Source organism: Chiloscyllium plagiosum, chromosome 7, assembly GCF_004010195.1.
Source record: "Chiloscyllium plagiosum isolate BGI_BamShark_2017 chromosome 7, ASM401019v2, whole genome shotgun sequence".
Classification (NCBI taxonomy): Eukaryota; Metazoa; Chordata; class Chondrichthyes; order Orectolobiformes; family Hemiscylliidae; genus Chiloscyllium; species Chiloscyllium plagiosum.
In genome coordinates this window covers 33845532-33857451 of record NC_057716.1, presented here as the reverse complement: position 1 = coordinate 33857451, position 11920 = coordinate 33845532, and the positions used below count along the sequence as shown (strand labels likewise).

General features: G+C 46.2%; 2 protein-coding genes across 5 annotated transcripts in view; both read left to right on the top strand.

Annotated features, from left to right (window-relative positions):
- LOC122551460 (sentrin-specific protease 2-like) overlaps positions 1-11920 on the top strand; it is a 425299-nt gene that overhangs the window by 310509 nt on the left and 102870 nt on the right. The window lies entirely within an intron of this gene.
- The window catches only part of LOC122551888 (insulin-like growth factor 2 mRNA-binding protein 2), a 147202-nt gene that overhangs the window by 83801 nt on the left and 51481 nt on the right, over positions 1-11920 (top strand). Inside the window, exon 4 of the mRNA XM_043694461.1 lies at positions 7326-7377. Within this exon, the coding sequence (XP_043550396.1) occupies positions 7326-7377 (52 nt within the window). The remainder of the gene's footprint in view (positions 1-7325; positions 7378-11920) is intronic.

Below are 11920 nucleotides of genomic sequence, written 5' to 3'. Positions count from 1 at the left end.
TATAAGCCTGTGAGAGAGTGTGTATAAGAGTGTGATGGGGTATAACCCTGTAAGATTGTGTGTGCGAGAGTGTGATGGAGTATAAGCCTGTGCGAGAGTGTGTGTGTGAGGCCTGTGAGAGAGTGTGTGTGAGTGTGTGATGGAGTATAAGCCTGTGAGAGAGTGTGTGTGAGTGTGTGATGGAGTATAAGCCTGTGAGAGAGTGTGTGAGAGAGTGTGATGGAGTATAAGCCTGTGAGAGAGTGTGTATGAGAGTGTGATGGGGTTTAAGCCTGTGAGAGAGTGTGTTGGAGTATATGCCTGTGAGAGTGTGTGTGTGTGAGTGTGATGGTGTATAAGCCTGTGAGAGAGTGTGTGTGTGTGAGTGTGTGATGGAGTATAAGCCTGTGAGAGAGTGTTTGTGTGAGTGTGATGGAGTATAAGCCTGTGAGAGAGTGTGTGTGTGTGAGTGTGTGATGGAGTATAAGCCTGTGAGAGAATGCGATGGAGTATAAGCCTGTGAGAGAGTGTGTATGAGAATGTGATGGGGTATAAGCCTGTGAGAGAGAGTGTGTGTGAGTGTGATGGAAAATAAGCCTGTGAGAGAGTGTGATGGAGTATAAGCCTGTGAGAGAGTGTGTGCATGAATGTGATGGGCTATAAGCCTGTGAGAGAGTGTGCGCGAGAGTGTGATGGGGTATAAGACTTTGAGAGAGTGCGTGTGTGAGTGTGATGGAGTATAAGCCTGTGAGAGAGTGTGTGTGTGAGTGTGATGGAGTATAAGCCTGTGAGAGAGTGTGTGTGTGAGTGTGATGGAGTATAAGCCTGTGAGAGAGTGTGTGTGTGAGTGTGATGGAGTATAAGCCTGTGAGAGAGTGTGTGTGTGAGTGTGATGGGGTATAAGACTTTGAGAGAGTGTGTGTGTGAGTGTGATGGAGTATAAGCCTGTGAGAGAGTGTGTGTGTGAGTGTGATGGAGTATAATCCTGTGAGAGAGTGTGTATAAGAGTGTGATGGGGTATAACCCTGTAAGATTGTGTGTGCGAGAGTGTGATGGAGTATAAGCCTGTGCGAGAGTGTGTGTGTGAGCGAGACGGAGTATAAGCCTGTGAGAGTGTGTGTGTGTGTGTGATGGAGTATAAGCCTGTGAGAGAGAGTGTGTGTGAGTGTGATGGAGTATAATCCTGTGAAAGAGTGTGTATTTGTGTGTGAAGGAGTATAAACCTGTGAGAGAGTGTGTGCGAGAGTGTGTGTCGTGGCGTACCTGGAGTGTGATATGAGCCCCAGGTTCTGGTTGAGGCCATCCTCATGGGCACCGAACGTGGCTGTCAGCCTCTGCTCTGCGTTGTTGCCTATCCCGAAGCCCGCCTTGGAGGACAGTCCTCCAAAGATCGGGGACCAAATGTCCCTGCCTGCTAAAGTGTTTCCCAACTGGAAGGGAATTTACACACGCACTCACACATATGCACTCACACACGCACACACTCTTTTACACACACATACACACACTCTCTCCCTCTCCCCCCCCTCCCTCTCTCCCATGCACACACACAAGTCTATGGGGTGTATTTGCATTTGCAGAATTGTACTTACCACCACATTCTATTTTGCTCAAAAAGCACACAATCTGTAGGCAGTCAATCCATGTGACATGTTATAAATTCCTATTTTGGAAACACAACCAGGCTGACTCAGGATTGGAATACAGACAGAGCCTAATGTCACACCTTTAATTCATTGTCTGAGCTGAGATGTTAGTTTTTTAATATAAAACCTTATGTTATCTCGGGAGTGTGCCTTGAAAGAAGTTCTGGGATATACATATTAATGAATCGAAACCTGCAACCCATTCTAAAAGATAAAAGCCTTAACAGCCATCTCAGTTTGCTCTATATATTATGTCGGTTGCATGACACCGTGATCTTTTGCTATGAATTCTGTGTCTTATGATCCTGTCCCACTAGCTACCTGACAAAGGAGCAGCACTCTGAAAGCTTGTACTTCCAAATAAACCTGCTGGACTAAACATTGGTGTTGTGTGATTGTTAACCTGATATTTCAAGGGCAGAATCTTAATTTCTTTCGCTAGTCAGTTTTGTCAAGTTTATCGGAGGGTTTTACATTGTGATCCTTGGACACGCCTATCACCTGATTTTACAAAACTCTCTGAATTTATTGCCTACCCCATCTTTTGGTGCCCCTCTCACACATTCTAGCATCATCATACCATGTGCCATTTCCAAAACCAGTCAACAGTTCCTGGATATCCCAGAATTGACCAGCATCCGTGGTGCAGCACTATTTAACAAGATATTACGTACCCAGACAAGGGCAGTCAGTCTGGAGCTGCTCTGCGTGGTTCCTGACCTTGGCCCTGGTCATGGCAGACAATGGAAAATTGGTGCCTCCCTTTGTGGGTTGAGACATGGAGATGCTGCTAATGGGGATGCTGCTCATGGGGATGGGGTGGTGCAGAGGCAGGCATCCTTTTCTTCCAGGCCAACAGAGGCTGCCACTTTACTGGAATCGCGCCAACCTGGACCAGGGTTACCGTCCAGGCCAGTGCAGACCTTCTCCACTCTGCCAGTAGAAATGCCACCATCTTCACATTGATACCTCGCATTTACTCTATCTCGCTACTGCATCCACTGTTTCCTGCAACACCTTCCCCACTCACTGTCATCCTGACTAGACTCTGACCCTGACAAACCCTCGTGGAGCCTGCCACAGTGTGTTTAACTCTTACACCTAGCAAAGAAGCTGCGAGTCGACTCAACAATAATATCTATTTATTTAACACAATCAATATTACAGTAAAATACTCCACACACTAACAATTTTACATAGCTATTCACTCCGATTGACTAGAAATCTTGGCCTGTGTGTGAGCAGCTGCCCTTTTCTCGATCAGCTCAGACAAAATCTCCAGGAATATGAGGTTCTGTGGGATTTGACCTCAGAGCGACAGTCACTTCTTATTGAGGTCCCATCCGGGGTGCCAATTTGTTGTGCCTGTTTAACTAATGTACCTAGCAAAGAAACTGCCAGTCTATTCTTAATAAGCAATAATATTTACTTATTTAACACAATTATTATTATAATAAAATACTTTACAAACTTAACAAGTTGCACTATAAACCTATCTGATATCTTGTGCTTTAACTTAACTCTGGATGGTCATGTACCACCACACTAGATCTTGGCCTTCATTCACATGACGGTAATTGTCTGGCTGTCTTCCCCCAGTGGTTCCACCCATGTCTTCTCTTCACAATGTTTGGTCTCGAGTTACCGCTCCTGAAGGTGGTTTTGCAGCAATTCTTATACTTAGAAGTCTTCGTGCCCTTTTGGGAGGGGCTTCGATGTCCACCAATAGATCGATCAGGGCAGGTAGCCCTCTCCAAGTAAGGGAAGAGGTCAGGTACCCCTCTCCTCAGGCTCCCCTTCATTTGGTAAACAATTCGATGTTTCCAATTGTACTGGGGATGGCATTCATGTCAATTCCATTCGGTTCAAATTCAAGTGTATATTCTGTTGTCTGCAGCTGCTGAGTCAGTTGCATACAGTCTGTCTGTAGCTGCGGCCTGTCTGGATTTTGCAGCTTGTTTATTTCAGAGTCTTTGAACACAGTCACCTTGGCCAAGGCTTGCCTCAATTCCCCAGCATTCCCGTCGTTTCTTGTCCATTTTCATGAATCCATCATTTTGAGTGGCTTGTCCGGCCACACCCTGAATCTCTTCCGCACAGCCTACTCACCCCCCTCAGGACATCTCCACACATGCCCTTTCTCTCCCTCACCCACTCCATGCAGAGTTTCCTGACTGGGACCACCCTGAGCAGCTGACCGACTATGTCCAAGCCCCTGTACTGGTATTTCTTTGCATTTGGTTACCATAGTGATTTGTCACTGAAACAGATTCACATAAGTCTGCAGATATTCTTTAACATCTCAACATATTTTTTAAACAGATAAAAGGGGGGAAAAGCTCTTAATACAGACACCAAAGCCAAGTTTCAAACTGTCCCTCAACACTGCCCTTTTAGTGTTAGTCAATTACAGTGAAGTTTCAACTCTTTTAAGTTTTTAAATTACCAGATTGCTCCCAGCTTCTTGTCCTTAGGCTGTGGAGATATTTTCACGATGCTTTTCCAAATCCACTAGCAAAAAGACTTCACAATACCTATCACAAGCTCTTAATGAGAAAGCGCACATGGGGGCTGACCACATGAGCTGATGTGGAGTCCAGTCCTCCAAGCACCGCTGCACCTAGTGCCGGGGGTGAGAATCACACAACAGCAAACGAATGTTACTTTTATTGAAAAGAAAGTGTCGGCCATTTTAGCTAAACTCACTTTACAGACAGATCGTGTTTGATAAACAAGTGTTATAGAAGAACTACCTGTACAATTGAAGCAAGTCCTGACTACTGCTGTGCTCAAATCCTCTTCAAATAAAGGCTAACATTCCTATAGGAGAAAGTGAGGTCTGCAGATGCTGGAGATCAGAGTCGAGAGTGAGGTGCTGGAAAAGCACAGCAGGTTAGGCAGCATCCGAGGAGCAGGAGAATCGACGTTCCAGGCATAAGCCCTTCATCAGGAATCATTCCTTATGTCCGAAACGTCAATTCTCCTGCTCCTCGGGTGCTGCCTGACCTGCTGTGCTTTTCCAGCACCACACTCTCGACTCTAAAGTTCCTGACAGCTTGCTGAACCCGCATATAAATACTGGAAATATGCAACATTTTCGACAAGAAGGTGGATTCGTTAATCTTGTGATAGTGAAAGGTATGGGAAGAAAGCAAAATACAGAGTGTGTGCTAGAAATCTGAATTTAAGACCAGAAAATGCTGAAAGAACTCAGCGGGCCTGATGGTCACCGTCGAAAGAGAAGCAGAGTTAATGTTTTGAGTGTGGAATGAGTCATTGTTAACGGTTCATCTCTTGATAGATGTTGCTAGATGTGCTGAGTTTCTCCAGCACTTTTCTGTTTTTAGTATAAATAAAAATCTTGATTGTTAAAATGCTGTTGGGAATCTTTGAGTCATTCAGGAGGACTTTATTAATGGGGACGTAGAGTACAGGAGTGAGGGGGTAATGTCAACCTGTGTAGATCACTGGTTCTGTCTTTAACTGGACCACTGCATGCAGTTCTGGGCCCTACACATCAGGAAGGATGGCAAGACATTGGAGAGAGCATGCAGTAAAGATTCAAGTGCTTGGCTCCAGAGATGAGGAACTTCAGTCCTGAAGATAAATTAGAGGTCAGGACTGTTCTCCTTGGGGAACTTGATATGGAGGAGCCGGTTTTGGACTGGGGTGTACAAAGTTAAAAATCACATAACACCAGGTCATAGTACAACAGATTTATTTGGAAGTTACAGCTTTCGGAGCGTTGCTTCTTCATCAGGTAGCTAAGCAGCACTATGAAAGCTAGTACTATAACCTGGTGTTGTGTGATTTTTAACTTTAACAACTCCTTTGGAAAGATTGAGAGGACTTTTTGATGCAGGCATTTGATATTGAGCGAAGTCCGAAACTGCTCCCTTTGTAGTCGGATGGAGCACAAGAGGGCGTAAGATATGAGGTGATTGAGAAATGCAGCAGTGGAGAGATGAGGAGAATTGTTTCCATTCAGCTACTGGTTAGGATCTGGAAAGGCACTGCCTGAAAATGTGGTGGAGGCAGGCTCATTGAGAGCTTTTGAAAAGGAATTGGATTATTATCTGGAAAGGAAGAATGTGCAAGGTTACAGGAAGAAGGCTTGTCTTTGTAGTTGCGGTTAGTGGTACTCATGAATTGCTGCTACAGAGAGCCAGTGCAGAGTGGATGGGCCAAATAGCCACTTCCTGTGCTGTAACCATTCTGAATTCTGAGTAATGTGTCCAGAACTAAGTACTGCCCACCCAAAGACTGTGGCCTTGCTGGAAACCTTTTGGCTTTGCATCACGTGCACGCCCCTGTCGAGATGTCCTGGAGAACTCTTGATCAAGGATTGTTTTTATTATGGCAGCATTTATTGCCCGTCCCTAATTGCCCTGGAGAGGATGATGGGTAGCTGCCTTCTTGAATCATGGCAGCGTGGTGAGTAAGAACGAAAGTACAGGACTGTTGGGAAGAGAGGACCCAATGCTGTGACTCTAGTCAGAGTTAATCTTGTGAAGAATTTTTCTGCCACGCTAAACAGAGAGAGATGAGTTAATTCCTAGACATGCTGTTACCCTGGGAAGATCCATCTCTGGTGTTTGCAACCTCAACAGTGATTGAGCAACAGGAGAGCAGTGCTTCATTAGAATCCCTATAGTGCAGAAAGAGGCCTTTCAGCCCATCTGAGTCTGCACCGACTTTCCAAAGTGCAACCCTCCCACCCCATCCCCATAACAATTAACCTGGAGGCTGAAAATTTGGCGTACACCACCTACATGAAGGTGAATGTGGCCGACACACTGTCCACCTTCTCACCTTTGTTAGGGATGAGTCTGTGGCCATTTGTTAACCTCAACTTTGCAGGACACTTTTTAGCAATAACTATCAGGTGTCCCAAAAGCTCTGCATCTGAATCTTCTGCCTTAGACAAATGGGCAGTAGGCTTCTTGGGGGCCACCAGAAAGTTAATTGGAGCTTGCGGCCTGACTATCATTAAAAGCAATATGTTTATCGTCTTTATACCAGAGCTCGCATGGGATTTCTTTGCGAATGATTTTACCAATGATGGCTCCCCCACCTCCACCGCACCCTCCTAGCTGTGTGACTTGGTGTTACACTCCTGTCTGTCGCAGTGACACAGTGTGAAGCTCCTCTTTGTCTCAGTGACAAGGTCTGGCACTCCTGTCTGGGTCACATGTCGTAACACTGTCTGATGTCTAGGTGACGCATTGTAATACTGTTGTCTGCCTGTTTGGCTGACATGGTATGACACTCCTGTCTGTCTGTGGCTGGGTAACACAGTGTAACACCCCTGTTTGGCTGAACATAGAACATCGAACGACACAGCGCAGAACAGGCCCTTCGGTCCTCGATGTTGCGCCGACCTGTGAATTGTTCTCAGTTCGTCCCACTACACTATCCCATCATCATCCATGTGCTTATCCAAGGATCATTTAAATCTCCCTAATGTGGCTGAGTTGACTACATTGGTAGGTAGGGCATTCCACACCCTTAACACTCTCTGTGTAAAGAACCTGCCTCTGACATCTGGCTTAAATCTATCACCCTGTGACATGGTATGGCACTACTGCCTGTCTGTCTGTGTGAAATGGTGTACCAATGTCTGACTGTCTGAGGTGACACAGTGTCACACTCCTGTCTGGGTGTCACGGTGTAATATTCCTGTCTCTTTGCTCTTTTCAGGTATTGGATGGACTTCTGGCTGAATATGGCACAGTGGAGAATGTGGAACAAGGTATGGAGGTGTAAGGGGATGGTGGTGAGTTCTTCTGTCTGGTATTTCGTTCTAAAGCACCTTTGGAACATGAGATCCTGAGTAGCTAGACCAATCTGTTCTCTCTGACCTGCTGTGCTAAGCAGTTCAATTATGGTTGCTGTCTGTCTGATCTCTGTTTTGCCCTGTTTGATCCAGGTTTGGTGATCTAATGACTGGAGCTCAAATTATCTAAGAGCCACAACGATCTGTGGGGAAGCTGCAGATTTTCACTCTCCTCGTGTTTTTCTGATTGGCTCCCGAACAATCAGGCTTTAATTTTAAAGTGATATCCCTGTGTTTATGAATGTCTCCTGTCAGAAGATCCCCTTCAAACATGCCAAGCAGTTCAGTGCTCAGTAATCAAGGGGCTGAATGGGAAATTAAATTGCAGTTTATGTCTTCCTCTGTTTTGAGTTAACAGCTTAAACTCTCATGTTTTTGTTGTGCAACTGAGTTGGATCTGTATCTGGGCAGATTCTCCACAGTCTCCTCCCCATTTAAGATTCAGCACCCCACTTCTCCGTGGTAAAGGCAAACAGCCTATCGGCAACGACCTTTATTAATGACCAGAGAAAATTCACCTCAGACATGACTTACCCTCGGCAAAGTGAACTTAGCTTTGTCCCAATGCTCGCTTACCCGATCTTAATGACAGCTTCCAGTTGCTTCTCTGCAACTGAACTGAAATTAATAGGCCTGTAGTTACCTGGCTGTTCTGTCTCTCTCTCTCTCTCTCTCTCTCTCTCTCTCTCTCTCTCTCTCTCTCTCTTCCCCCCCACACCGTCCTTAAATCAGTAATTTTCCAATTTGACCATACAGTCCTCAAACTGTGGGAATGTTTACAATTCCCTCACCGACTATGAGTATGTATGTATATCTGTGTGAGTGTGTGTGTCTGTGTCTGTGAATGTATCTGAGTGATTGTCTGTGAGTCTGTGTATTTTAGTATGTATGTAAATAACACTTCCTAAATGATAAGGTGTGAGCTGGGCTTAAAAATCCAATTGGTTGAAGGAAGGAGATCTGGTCAGGAGATCCATGTAGCTTATGCTTTGACAAAGAATAAGACAATTGAGCAAGAGGATTACACAGACTACGTGCCAGTGGAACAGGCTGTTCACCACTCAGTCAGTCCATACTTCATCTGAGCCACCTCCCCATCTCTCCTTGTCCATTCCTGTCTCCCCCAATCTGCCTACCAAGCTTCAATTTAACAGTTTACTGACTCTCTGGTAGCAGATGGTCGTGCAGTTGCTGGATGAAGACGGCGTGTCTTTATGTTGATGATGGTGTTCTTCCCCACCTTCCCCCCCCCCCCCCCCCAAAGTGGAAATACTTTCTCTACCTGCTGTTAACGAGTTGATCATGTTTCAAGTGTCTTCTCAGATTCTGCGTTCTCCCACAGTCGTCCACTCCGCCACCCTCACAGACTTGCCTTGGCCTTTGAAGAGAGAGCATCCTCAGCTTGTTCCTCCTAACGCTCAACTGAATAAATCACTCTGTTCTGTTCTCATTTGTTGTGAGTCAGTTTTACACCTTCTCTCATGCCACTATATCTTGCTTATGACAGAGTAAGTACAACTGGACTGTGCGAGGTGAAACCGAGCTTTGATACATGTAAGCACAACATCCCCGACTAGTCACTTCCATTGGTCTAAACGTGTGTGCGCGGACACACACACACACTCTCTCTCTCTCTCTCTCTCTCTCACACATACTCACTCTCTCTTTCTCTCTCACTCTCTCTCTACAGAAATACACACACACTTATTCATGCACGCTCACTCTCGCACATTGATACAAACACACTTTCTGACACACACAAGCACACGCACACATTCTCTCAATCACTCATGCATGCACGCTACGCTCTCTCTCACACACTCTCTCACATACACACATTCACACATACTCTCTTGCGCACACACAGATCCTCCCACTCTTTCTCTCTCACAATCTCACAGACACATACTCTCACACAATCCACTCACTCTCACAGTGTATCTCACACGCACATGATACACACACAGACACAAACTGTTTTTCTCTCTCTCTCTCTCTCTCTCACACACACACTCAATCATTCACTCTTCCTCTTCCATGCATGCAGTCACTCATTCTGTCTCTCGCTATCTCACATACACTGGTTTTCTCTCATACACAGTCTCTCTCTCTCTTGCTCTCTCGCTCTCTCAGTCAGGGCTCCCTGATTGGACCAGATGAACATGCCTGATCAGGGAACTTGTATTCTCGGAGGTCCACCTGGCTGACCTCATTACAGTCACTCCAACCCTCCCCCTGTGGGGCGTTTTGGGACCAGGTCAGGTTTCTCCACCTCCATCTCTGGTGTGGGTGGTGTGTAACACCCAGCAGCATAGCTTCTTGTGCATGGAGCAGCTCGCAAGAAATTCATTCTGTTCTTCAGATGGCAAAGGTGTTGAGGCAACGACGTCTGCCATGTCCTTCTCAGATTCCAAAGTATCTTCAGCGCTTGACGGAGAGGGAGAATCCAGGAATTCCGGAACAGTCAGAAAGGCTGGAGAAATCAGGCATGTTTTGTTCCGGCACCGTTTGCCAGTTTGCAGCTTTCGTACAGTCCACAGGTTTGTTCAGGACCACTCGCACCTACTCAAACTTTATATGTCACTGGACCTGACCTAGTATTGACCATGCCTCTTACCCATGCAGGGCTGTTCCCATGATTCCTCCACCAAACTTAATCTCCTGAAGTAAACTGTCTTTCTCACTTCAAGGAGTCTTGCGTCTGGAATTGGCATTCCTGATGCTGTTTCACCCTCTCCCCAGCTCCAGGAGGGTCAGATGTAACCTGGTGTGGTCAGATGTTACCTCCCCATTAGCAACTGTGCTGGAGCTATCCCTGTAGTTGCATGAAGGATAATCCTATAACCAAATAAGAACCAGGACCTGGTGAAGCTGCAGTGTTTCTTTAAGCCAGCATTTGATTTTGGACTGCTCTTTCTGCCACATCATTGGATGATGGAAAGTATGGAGCTGTCCTTATGTGTCGAATACCATTCGACTTTAGGGAATACTCAGGGAATACCCTGCTGGAATGTGATAGGAGAAAGTGAGAACTGCAGGTGCTGGAGGTCAGAGTCAAATAAAGTGCTGCTGGAAAAGCACAGCCGGTCGGGCAGCATCCGAGAGTCGACGTTTCGAACATAAGCTCTTCATCAAGAGTGTGAGGGTCCCAAGAGGGTGTGAGAGATAAATGGGGAGAGGGTTGAGGCTGGCGGGAATGTAGCTGGATTGGATCTGGGAAGAGATGGGGGAGGGGAGATAAGGAAATTGGTGAAATGGACATTGATCCCATGTGGTTGGAGGCTCATTAGGTGGAAGACGAGGTGTTCTTGATAGCCCATTATCTGTTACCAACACTTCTAGGACTCTGTGTATTGCACAAAATGCCTGCAGTTTTTAAATAATCATCCACAGGAATGAATTCTGTGCCCGCCCACCTACTTTGAGTGGGCAGCCCCATGTTTGACAACATTGAGCCCATGAAGGGAGCTGCATAGCCGACAGGCAGCTGAGTACAAGTGTTGTCTAGCCAATCCCACGCATGTGGGGGAGCTGCTGGCCGTAATTTCTGTCCTTGTTGGAACTCTGGGCACTGCCCCATCAAAGCGACTATGTCTGCATTCATTCCTGGCCACCAGACATAACTCCTTGCCAACATCTTCATTTTGAAAACTCCTGGTGGAGTTCAGCCATAATGACCTTGACAGAGGTCAGCTATGATGACCCCAATGGGGTTCAGCCATGATGACCTTGATGGAGGTCAGCCATGATGACTTTGATGGAGGTCAGCCATGATGACTTTGATGGAGGTCAGCCATGATGACCCTGGTGGAGGTCAGCCATGATGACCCTGGTGGAGGTCAGCCATGATGACCCTGATGGAGTTCAGCCAGTATCTGCTGGTTACATAGAACATAGAACAGTACAGCACAGAACAGGCCCTTCACCCCACGATGTTGTGCCGACCACTGATCCTCATGTATGCACCCTCAAATTTCTGTGACCATATGTATGTCGAGGAGTCTCTTAAATGTCCCCAATGACCCTGCCTCCACAACTGCTGCTGGCAACGCATTCCATGCTCTCACAATTCTCTGTGTAAAGAACCCGCCTTTGACATCCCCTCTATACTTTCCTCCTACCAGCTTAAAACTATGACCCCTCATGTTAGTCATTTCTGCCCTGGGAAATAGTCTCTGGCTATCAACTCTATCTATGCCTCTCATTACCTCTTCTCCTCCTTTTCTCTAATGAAAAAAGTCCGAGCTCAGTCAACCTCTCCTTATAAGATGAGCCCTCCAGTCCAGGCAGCATCCTGGTAAACCTCCTCTGAACCCGCTCCAAAGCATCCACATCTTTCTTATAATAGGGCGACCAGAACTGGACTCAGTATTCCAAGTGCGGTCTAACCAAAGTTTTATAGAGCTGCAACAAGATCTCACGACTCTTAAACTCAATACCCCTGTTAATGAAAGCCAAA